Source organism: Condylura cristata, unplaced genomic scaffold, assembly GCF_000260355.1.
Source record: "Condylura cristata isolate star-nosed mole 26May11 unplaced genomic scaffold, ConCri1.0 scaffold00005, whole genome shotgun sequence".
Taxonomy (NCBI): domain Eukaryota; kingdom Metazoa; phylum Chordata; class Mammalia; order Eulipotyphla; family Talpidae; genus Condylura; species Condylura cristata.
The window spans coordinates 62,567,827-62,579,899 of record NW_004567106.1 but is presented as its reverse complement, the minus strand read 5'-3'; the positions used below and the strand labels follow the sequence as shown (position 1 = coordinate 62,579,899).

At 40.7% G+C, this 12,073-nt stretch overlaps 1 protein-coding gene across 1 annotated transcript in view; it reads right to left on the bottom strand.

The window, feature by feature from the left end:
• Positions 1–12,073, bottom strand: part of EXOC4 (exocyst complex component 4) — a 648,177-nt gene that overhangs the window by 450,064 nt on the left and 186,040 nt on the right. The window contains exon 9 of the mRNA XM_004677057.2: positions 10,756–10,844. Coding sequence (XP_004677114.1) covers positions 10,756–10,844 — 89 coding nt within the window. The remainder of the gene's footprint in view (positions 1–10,755; positions 10,845–12,073) is intronic.

Sequence of the window (12,073 nt, the reverse complement as noted above, 5' to 3'; positions counted from 1 at the left end):
ATTCGGGTGAATAATCTGGGGCTGAGAAAGGTAAACATGACTCGCCTAGTAAAAGTAGGAGGAGCACGAGGCACTCATTCCAATAAACCATGAAGCTCCTAAACTACTCAAAGCACAGCCATACCAGTGTTCCACATATGAGCATCACTAACCGACTGAACAGGAAAATGTAAATTAGTTAACTGGTGCTGAAATCAGACATTAATGTGCAAACAAACAGGGACTTATTTGAGCTAAGTGGGCATGAATATGCAAATAAACTGGCTGCAATTCAGTAGATGTCATCACAATTCTAGGAATGAACATCCTATATTATGACTATTACAATATTCATGTAGCATTCATACATACTATCATATATTACTGTAATATGGCTTTTTAAATTTAAAATTGTGGTGCAATCAAAAGTAACTTGATTATTTTCATCCAGGCCACAGTTATGAACTGGAAATCACAGACCTCCACTGCCTCCATCTAGAACCAAACTTCCTTTGCAGGCCAAGCTGAACAAGGCAGTTTACCATTAGGATAGGGCTAAGCCAGCCCTTTATCTCCAGCAGCATCTTCTACATGCACAGTCTGATATAATACACATCTACAGTTGCATTTAAAACAAAGTTATATTTCCTGAAGGACATTTAATAAAGTAGGATGGTTGTATCACTTGAATACCACTCAGATAATCTAGCATGTAATTTAGCTTTTGTTCAAGAATAATGAACTGTATTTTCCTATCACCATCATGCACCAATTTTTAAATCATTTGCTATGCAATTGGTCCAATGGACAATGTTCAAAGCCAGGCCTGGTGTCCATTCTATCATCTCTAGTTCCTGAGAGTAAGCAATTATAAGCAGTAGAAGGATGTCTGTAAACAGACTTCCTTAACAGAAAGTTGTATGAGTCACATGATGAGACTCACATTATAAAAGAAAACCCTAGACTCATACTTAACATACAACTACCCGTGTCATTCTGTTGCCGGAAATGCCCATCCCTTCTTTAACTGAAAAGCTTTCTTCATCCTTAAGAAGCTGGAACCTTACACACTTAAGAAAGCCTTCCTGCCTTTCCCAGTACTTGTATATAACTCTTAGTTACAGGCATCACCAACTTCATCATAATGTGTTTTGAAGTGCTGTGATCAGTGCTTTTCATGTAGAGTTAATTAGGATTTAAGTTAGGGCTGCAGGTAACAGAGACCAAAAAGCTTAAAAAACAGACTAATTCTTCCCTCATATAGAAGCCAGGCCATTAGAGATGACACTCCATCTCTCAGAAACTTAAGGTCCTTTAGTCTTGCTCGACTATCCTGACAGTGCAACCTCATCTGTATGGTCTGTCATGGCTAACCACGTACCCATCCTTATACACCCTCAATGGATAAAAGAAAATCTGTTCTCTCTCAATATAAAACCTTAAGTTATACATATTGCTTTTACTCTCATTTTATCACTTAGAATTAAATGTCATGTCCACGATTGGCTACAACAAATGCTTAGACATGTTTATATTTTGCTCTTCTGTTCTTCAAAGGCAAGATGTGATTCTGCTCATTATTGTCTGCCAAAAGCTCAGTGAAATGTCTATTGCAAAAAAGAAAAAAAAACACTATTAAGATGGACTGATTATGTCAGTAATATCTAGAAAACAGGAAACAAGTAGAACAGCTCTGACTTCTCTCAACATTAGGTCTTGCCATCCCACATAGGAGAATGAGCACGAGGACAAAGTTTAGTAAAGTGAGAGGGAGGGAGTCCTTCCAGACCCTGCAGTACTCTCCTTAAGACAAAAAAAAAAAAAAAAACACAGAAAGTACAGGTCCACTTGGATTATCTCCTTCCCCCTTCTCTACAGAGATGTGCTCTTTCCTTTCATAGTCCCTCTCCCTTCCTTCCCTTACTCGCGCTGTCATTGCCTAAAGTCTAAAGGAGATACAATTCAATTTTTTCTGACCTTCAAACAGATGAAATTAGAGTACATACTATATTCTTAAGTGATTGCTACAGAGTAAAGCAAATTAATGGATAGTGTTGTTCAAACACCTTCATTGCTACGTTCTATTCGACTATATGGCTATCACACCACCGATAAATCCATTCTCCCATCTATGAGTTAAGGTCTGTTATTGAAGCATGCTATTATGACTATTCTTGCCAGTAGGCTTTTGCTTTTACAATTGATATTTCAACCCATCAGAAATTTATTTTCAAAAATATGAAGTTTAAATACAACGTATTTCCTTCTCTGTGGTAATCAAGTGACTTGTGTTTTATCCCTACAAACCTAACCTGTCATTGACATCCAAGTCCAATTTCCTTTAGAGAGGAGTCTGCTTCTGAGTCTCGAGTTTTGTAATGGTGTCAGGATACCCCACCGAAGAAGGGGGAAGGGGCACAGATAGAGTGGGCATCAAAGAAGGTGGGACTTTGAGCCCCCATTCTCACTTAGACAAACTATCTCCACATTAATCTGTTTCTATACTAAACTGTGAAATAAAACACACTAACTAGTAAGTAAGCTTGACAAATCACTGAATTATGGGTTCAAAAGTAACTTCTATTATTCAAATCTACTATTCTATAGATATCAAACTACATGGATTATTACATCATTTTCTCCTGAATTTTGGTAACAGATGACTTCAGATAAAGTAACCCTAGAAGAATTCGTGAAAGACAGCCAACTTCATTTTGAAATGTAAACTTACCTTATAACATGTCTTATTGGAAGAATGATAAACTTGTTACTCAGCATTCTCAACAGGTTTTAAAATAATTACTTTCTGTACTAAAAGCAATGATGTTTGTGGTATCCTCTAGCTTTAAAAAGCCCAACTCGGAATTCAATGTGTCATATGAACTACTAAGGTTGCCAAAAGTGTCATTTCCTATGGTTCCAAGTCTAAGAAGATGAGCAAAGCTGTTATTTTCACATTAAAGGAAAAAAAAAAAGGCTATGAGCCAATCTATGAAAAAAATGTGGTAAGCTAACTTTAAAATTTTTCTATTACATCATGTTAGAAGCTTGCTAGTTTATCATACTTTGTTTTTATTTTAAAAGAATATAAAGAGAAGCACATACGCAACCATGTTTACAGTTCAAATATGTTACATTTCACTGAGTAGTTTTCACTTTCTTTCCATTTCATGGAAAAATGAATAAATGACAACACAATTTTTAAATTGAAGGTTTATATGGTCAAACAGTTCTGTCGGGTGCCTAGGTATCACTTCTCAAGAGTGGTGTTCTTCAGCTTTACTGAAGCTTTGAGATGCAATTTTGTACTCATGACACCCACTTTCCCAGGCTTTTCTAGAAGGTTCCGCTACTAGAGGTTTGTTCACTGGTAATGGTGCTGTTGAATGACCTGGAATCACTCAGAAAATAAATCCATTTTATAAGAATTAAATCCACAAAACATTTTAAATCAAGTAAGTGTCTACAGAGTATATATTAAGTCTAAGAGGTATATACTCAAGAGCAATCTTGGCATAAGAATATTTTTGTTCCCTAAATGATTTGATATAATACATTAGCCTGTCATAACCTGAGGAAAATATAGTTATTACTACTCTTTAAAAACAGATAAAGAAATCAGCATTTACACAAATCTATTATAATTTCATCATAAGACAAGTCTTATATATAACTTAAAATCAGTCTTTTAGAAAAGCAAGCATATAAACACAAAAAGGGGAACCAACTTTTATACACTCTTTTAGAACTTGGAACCAAAGAAGTAACTATGAAAAATTAAGCTCATTTTAAAATAATTATATGTAATTTTAAGGGAAAAGGGTCTTTTTATGTCACCTTCATATTGTTAGCAGTTATTAACAAAGTCATTAAGCAAATTTTAAAAAGACTAAAATGAATTTTCTAATCAAATTTCAGAATATAAAACTTTATAAGTGCTTCTTATATTTAAGACTGTAGATGAGAGTGTGGTGTGAATGCAAAATTTCTGTACTCAATAATGTGCCGCACTGTAGCCAAAATGTCCCTGAAAATGTGTGGTTAAATGGAACCCTGCTTGAAATGCTCCATTATAAAACAGCTTGTTATTTAAGACTCTCCTATTATAAATCCTTTTATAAAAAGGATTATCAACTCTTAGTTAATCTAGTTCAAATATTGCCTTACCTTAAGGCAAGACACCTCCAAATAGATTAATTACATACAATATCATTAAGTATTCACAACCCCAGTAACCAGCAACCCCCAAGAGACAAAAACTCAGAAAATTCAGGTCAGGTCACTAGAAAAGCTCAGTTTTCCTGATGTTAGTCTGCCCATATTTACTGTATAAAGCAAATCCTCTTACAGAAGTTGATTTTCACATGGTTGGAGCTTTACAGCTTTATTTTTTTTTTAAAGATTTATTTATGCATACAGTACTGGATGCAGGCCAGAGGTGCAGGGCTGGTGAGAGGGTTCACCAGAAACAGAGTGGGGAGCAGAATAGGCATACTAATGAGGTACACTGCTGAGGGGAGCAGCGGGTGGGTCAGGAGAGGTCTGCTGTGCCATGTGGGTCACCTCCCCGGTTGGGGATTGAACTTGTGAACTCATGCTGAAGTAGCTGCGGTAAGCTTCATAGTGCTGCGCTTTAACCTGCTGCACAGCAGAGAAGGCCCTTTACAGCATTATTTTAATGTCAGAGCCTGGGAAATGCCACTCATTAAACTAATGGGAATAAAAATGGCACTCTAAAGGTAATACTGAGTACAAACAAAGATATTAAGTAGCCCCAAGACAGAAAAGAAACCATAATGAAAACTGAATATACATTTCTACTTGCACCAATGGTAACTAATGTATACTACCCATTTGTGAGTTTTATTATCCTTAAAAATTAGCAAGAAAAATCACAGTATTCTTCCTCAATTTATTAAGCTCCCACTAGAGTTTCTGAAATAAGTGGGTGTGGATCTACAAATAAGGAGATACTAAAAAGAGAGAAGAGAGGTCTGTATCATGTATTTTCCCAGTGTCTAAATCCAGTTATGCACTACAGGCACCGACCTACAGGCTTCCATTCTGGTATTCTGAGGAAAGTTAAGAAAATTAACCAGATGTGTTCAGATCAGGAAAATATGTTAAAAAAAAAAAAAACTTAAAAAAATGATAGGATGGCAGGGAGCCTGGAAGAGGTAGGGAAATGGTGAGATTTGGGCATGAGTTCTTTCAAAGTCTAACTCTGGAGGTCATGTGCACCAAAGCAAGAAGCAAAGCATGGTTTGGGCTGAGCTCTCTGGGGAAGCGTCTAGAACGTGAGCCTAGGAAAGACCAAGGATGACACTATGAGAACACCACGTGTCTGGATCAGAAATAACACAGGAAGGGAAAAGCAAAATCACTGTTCCAAGAGCAAGTGACATGAGAACAGAAAGGTAAACACTGCACCTGCCAAGGTCAAGCCCCAGGTAACCCCGTAGAGCACCACCTGGCAGATGCAGTAAGATTGGAGGGTGAGGGAGCAGTGGGGTCAGTTTTCCTAATTCTACAACCATAAGTATTTTTTAAGGATTGATTTAATTTAAAATCAATTACCGACCCTTCCAATTTTTCTCTTAATTTTTTTCACTTTCACGATTTAATTCCATAGTTGCACTGTCGTCCTCTCAGTAGTCAAAACTGATAACACCTCTTTGTCCAGTGAGAAAAGCCAGGTACCGTGGGACTGATTACCAAAGAGCTTATTTTAGGGGTCATGAGAGGCAGTATACTTATTTTTCCTTTACCCTCATGCGATCAGTTATCTTATTCTCCTGGAGCATCACACATTCAACCTAAGACATGCTAGTCCAGCTAAATGCCCATTAAAACTAGTATCTTTCTAACTTACGACATGCTGTCTAAGCAGTACAATGTAGCAGTAGAGAGGCTCTAAACAACAGGAAGCCTATGATTAACGTGGACACCTACACAAGCAAGTGTCCACCTGTTATCTCACACTCTTTGAAATAGCACCCCCACCTCCTCAGCCCAATTGCCAACAGAAGACTATATAATGAACCATCTGTATCCTAACAGCGAGAGCCAATCGAGATGGGTTGATAATACCAAAGAAGACTCATTTTTTATTCTTTCTCCCCCTTGTGTGTTGTTCGGCTGAGTAACATTTTTAATTGCATGATAAATTGAAAATGTTGGCAGGAACTTAACTTTGGTACAATTTGAGTGTTTTTAATGTTACTTTGATGGTCTTTCTGGTAGATTCTTTGCCGCTCCCTCTGCAACAGAAGGAAAAGCTGACCCCATGAACCAAAGCACTGGGAAGCCAAGCCTGCAGCTATGTGGCATTAAGAATCTTCTGCCAGTCTCTTATGATTTGACTGAACTATTCAATTATGCCTTTTGAAGGGTAAGCTGAAATGCAGATCTCACTGTGGTCCTTAGACCAGTCAGATGAATAGAAAAACTGAAAAAATAAAAAAAAGACGACAACGAGACTGCCGTTTTTGATGGAAAATCGGTGTGATTTCACCCTTTATCTTGCTGAAATGTTAAAAGCCTTCATCAGAGAAACTTTTGTTCCTGAATCAAACACCATCCAACTTTACAAAAGCAGGACAGCTGATCTATTCTCCCACCAAGCCTGTGATGTAACTTTTTTATGATTTTTAAAGTATTTTAACGACTGTTATAAACATATTCAATTTGCTTATAACCAGAAACATGTGTCCCTATTTGGCTGCAGACTGCTAAGGACCATGGACTACTGCGGGGAGCTCGTATTTCAATTAGTTTGAAAGTTTCCAGTAAGATTACAGCGATTCTTCAATTAACCATCCTCAGAGAATAAAATTCCTCTGTAAATTCGTTGGATTTTAAAATGTTTTTCAATTACATACAGGGATGCTATCATAGGCCAGGCAGAGCAAGGGCATCATATCTATTTAATAAAGCCACAGGTGAGCGCGGAGAACCGAAGGTCTATGCTTCGCCCCTACCTTCTTAAACTTACCAACAAATGAAAGCCTATGGGCCTGATCCCAATTGCCAGGTGCCCAGGCTCCTTTTGGGGACCTCCTACCTCTGAATAATAGCCTCAGGTCTACTTAGAGGTCGCCGAGGTGATCAATCATTACTGAACATGTACTGGATCACGCACAGTGCCAAGTACAGAAAACAAAAGACTATTTCCCTCATGAAGCACAGAGTGTGTTGTAGACACAAACCAGTGAGCTTTCCTCCACGATATACAGTAGAGGGTGCCAGAAAGGGGCCAGTGAGAGAGTCCACGATGAGAAGAGGAGGGAAAGGGGAGAAGGCTGAGGGGGAGGGGAGGAAGGTTTAGGTTGCAGAGAAGGACGACGACTAGCACAGAGAAGCCTCATCACAAGAAAGGACAACTAAAATTTGACTGGGAAAGTAGAGCTGGCTTTAGCCCAATAAAAAGTCAGATAGCAAGTGAAAACACCGCAGCGCCAACACTAGTTATGACGACAACATCTGAGAAGAAAGCGCATTTACTACAAGGCATCTTCGAGAAAGTGTTCAAAGCTTAACCCAGCCGACTTTAGCAATGGCTTCCTGCAGTAGGCACTGTTATTAACCTCACGTAGAGATAAGGAAACCCAGCTTACAAAGCCAGTGAACTTAGCAGGGCTAGATCTTAAACGGCAGCAATCTGAGCCCTCACCCCTCACCCTTCGTTGCCTTGCTGTACCCTTCCTTAAGCAGGAGGGCAGTGGAAGTCCTGCCGGCACCACAGCTGGGTCCCCACAGTGCTTCTCTTACCCACGCACCCGGATTAACAGTCTATGCTGGAATCTGTGGGCAGAGCATAAACGACCAGGTACATGGCTGTCCCGGTAATTCTGTGGTCCTTTGAGCTCTTCAGACTCGATTTCTGATTATGTCTGTACGTGGGGGGTGGGTATGGGATAGGGTTTCCCCACACCAACAACCAATGTTCCAAACATCAACTGGTTGTCCTGTAATTTACTTCATTTGACACTACCAAAGGTAGTATCACATTCTACAGGTTGGGGGTTGGTGCACTTCAGACATCATCAGTACACCAGCTTGTTACCTGTACTTCTGAATGGCTGGGAGTTCCAACGATCCCTTCCTAGAGTTTCAGAAGCTAGTGTCACAGCCGAGTGAGAGCACCTGTACCTCTGAGCACTTAACCGTAAGTGCTTGGTAACCATAGGGTTACCAAGACCCTTTCCTTGGGTTGGATTAACTTGCTAAAGCAGCTCAGAAGACAATGATGCTTGGTGTATTATAAAAAAAGAAGGATGTAAGTGAAACAGCCAGCTGGAAGAAATACAGAAGACAAGGCTGTAGGAAGAGACAGGGAGAGCTGATAGGCCCCCGAGAAGCACTCCTCTCCCCCCAAATCTCCAGGTGTTCATCGATCCAGCCAGAAACGCCAAACCCTCTTCATTTTGCTTTGCAGGGAGGCTTCATCATCGTAGGCAAGAGCATTTAAATCAGTGGCTGTTCTTCTGCCCCTTCCCCCTTGGAGGCTAAGAGGTGGGTCTGAAGTGCCCTTCACCACAGCCCTGGCTCCATGGGCAACCAGTTACCCTCCTCAGGAGGTTTCCAAAAATCTCCTCATTAACATCTAACCGACACTGTTAAACTCTCATCCTGTAGGAAATTCCAAGAATTTGGGGAACTTTGTGCCAGAAACAGGGACAAAGATCAAACATGCATTTCTTATTATAAACCATAATTTTCAGATATGATGTACATTTTCATTTCTAACCATCAACTACAAGGAAGGTTTCATTGTGTATCTTACCATGGAGGTGGTGTGTGTGAGCGCGTGCATATACAGATGGGCCTTCCTGAAAGTTCTGTCTTCCCTCTCACTTTTACTGTGGACTAAAAGCTGCCCTAAAAATGAAGCTTATAGATAATGAGAAATGAAATGATCAGAATTCAAATGAAAACCGAAGAGAAAATTTCAGTCAACAAACCATGTGAACGGGGGTGGATTGAAACTGTCTTTAAGCCAACTCTAAAATAAGACAAGGACATGGTGACTGTGGAGAAAGTCTCTGGCCACTGGTCATCTGCTAAGAGCCCATTCAAGTATGACCCTGAGCCCCCAACCAGAATGTGAATCATTTCCTTTCTACCTTGTTCTCCGGGGAGGTGGCTGCCTGCTAGAGCCCAGGTCACCCTCCTCCACTGTCAGACCGTGGGGTGGGACACTCCTTCACTTGTTCCAGTTATCTACTCTCCACTCTCCCACACTTTGGGACGCCAAGATGCATGTTTCATATTGTTGAGAATACGTAACATTTAAATATTAAATAAAATGTTGGTACATTAACTTCCCATTCCTGTATTATCAAACATTCCTAGGCTTTTAATTCTAATATCTATATATGTCAATGCACATGAGCTGTACAACTATTAATGTGGCAAACATGAGAGAGCACAGCAGGGTTCTGGAAACATGGGCAGGTATTAAGATTAACAATGAAGGTAGGAAAGACTAGTCAACAGTTGTTAAAACAGGCTGGCCAGTCACTACGTCATGATGTAGAACCATGATGCATTTAAAAACTAAATATTTCGACCCTCCCTGGTGGCTCAGCGGGTTAAAGCACTGCACTGAGAAGCTAAAGCCACTTCCGCATGAGTTCGATTTCCGCCTACCCCGGAGGTGGCCACATGGCGTGGCAGACCTCTCCTGACCTGCCCACTGCTCCCCTCAGCAGTGTACTTCGTCGATCTGCCTGTTCTGCTCCCCACTCTGTCTCTGGTGAAGCCTCTCACCGCCTCTGAGCCTCTGGCCTGTACCCCAGTTCTGTATGTACAAATAAACCTTTAAAAAAAAAAAACTAAATATTTCCAGGTATAAGCTAATCACTGCAAAATATTCCAAGCATCTCCAGTAGATCAATAGAGTGTTTTTATCCATCCTTCAAGGAGAAAGTTCACAGTTATAAAATAATTGAAATGATCACTCCCTTCTCTCAACTCCTCAAGCAATGAGAGGCAGAGCATCAACCGAGCTGTTAATGATTATGTCCTGGTATTGTTTCTGATAGCAAGCCTTCCTTTCCTAACTAGGTCTTAAGGCTCTCTTATTTCTTGGCTTCTACCCCTTCCAATGCCTCAGAAGTCTTACGCTTAACAATCCTTCACAAACCTTTGATTGACTATTTGAACCATGATTAGCATTCTTTTTGTCACAGAATATAGGTCTTATTTTTATTTACTGATATTTACTTATGTCACCTTGCCTCTAAGTATTATCTCCTGCAGATTACAACTATTTCATAACCACATATAGGTACCATATGTCCTATATATCAAAGTTAGGTTGATAAGAACATAGTGTTTAGAGGAGGTGGCATCCTATGTGTTTTTAAATAATATCAGCGGCTGCATTTGCCCTTTTCCAATATCAGGTATCCCTGTCATATCCAGCAGACACTGCAAACATTGAATGTAACGGCCGTCACAGAAGATAGGCATTCCCCTCGCCTGTGACTGAACTCACGTCTGCCATCTGTAAGCAGGAAGAGAATGACCTCATCTCTTTTTGTTCCCAGTTCCCTCTTGAATGGTAACAGCTCTATAAATCCTGTAGCCATTGTAATAGTTTTAGCTACTGGGCAACAGATGCTGGGAAATGATAGAAGCAACCGATTATGGAGTCGTTAAATTGTTGTTATCTTGAGAGATGCCTGTGGAGGCAGACCACACACTCACATGCTGTAAAACACTTTGGATTTTCCTCCAGAAAACCCATTTTTCCTGATTTCAGTCACCCACCTTGAAGTTCTCCACTCCTACTGTAGAGCTCCCGCCTCTGCTCCCGCAAGTAGGCGCTCATGCTGATGGCATGGGAGGACGACTCGAACCTGCAAGCAGATGTGGGAGAGTGGGCGGTTAGGGGTAAGCAAATAGGTGGTGTCCAGCTCTGTGTGCCAAATACGTTCTATTCTAGGCTGCGTGGTGCCCCCATGCTCCACATCAGGAACCGGGTCAACCGTTACATGGCCCTGTGTGTGTGAACAGCGTTCCAGGCTGAGACTCCTCTACCACAGAATTTAGAGCTTTAGCTCCTTTTCCATTTCAATGGGTCCATCTCTGATTTTTTGCAGACTGAATGTTTTGGCCCTCGGGCCACCACCATCCTTTGCCAGCAACATGAAGGACTCGTGACATCATTCTAATTTTGCTCATATTTTCCTAATTTCCACTTGAATTACTGGACCCCAGAGCAGACATCTTGCCTTTCTAATTCATCCTTTTAGAGATCTGGTATAAAGAACATGCTGGAAATGTTGCTGAACACTCAGGAAAAGAAGGCATCTCTGGCGTCTGCTTCAAATCCTCAGAAACAGCAGAGCTTCTAAGTGGTTATAGGCCTCCAACCTGCCACCTCCCATACATACACTCGCAGAAACACCAAGCTACCAAATACCTGTTCATGCTACCCAGAGCTGCGTCAGGTCAGAAACCTGGGGGGTGGCTCACAAACAAAACTGTCCTCTGGAAGCTAACATGACACACAGAAAAAAAAAAAAACCACAAGCCTCAGTCTTAAGAGAAACTTGTGGGCAGAAGGGTGGGGGAGACAAACAGGTAAAATAACTATAAACAATAAATCCTTTAAGGTGCTCAGAAATTCCATTTCAAATCTGAGGCTGTGAAATCCAAACAGCAGGCTGACAGGAGAAATCCCTCCCTGACTGACTGTCACTACGGGGTAAACAGCAGCAGGATGAAAGAACAGCAGCGATAATGGGATAGGGTCTGGCAACAGGACAGAGCGCCATCATTTCCTTAATTATGCCTTCTTTATCCATTCCTTGACAAGGAAGATGAATACCACGACGAATGTCAGTCTGAGGGAAGCACTTGGGTTACTTGATCCTCGCTCTGCGCCCTGCCAAGAACTAAGAGGGCGCTAACAGCCAGAAGGCAGGCAAAGTGTGCAGTACTTCAAAAGTGCCACCTGCCAGTCAAGTGCGGAAAAGAAGCCACTGACCTCCAAAAAGCATGCTGACAACTATTGATCAGAAATGGCAAAGGGAAAAAACAAACTCTTGAGCAAAGAATAGAGAGGCACACATTCTACAATGAA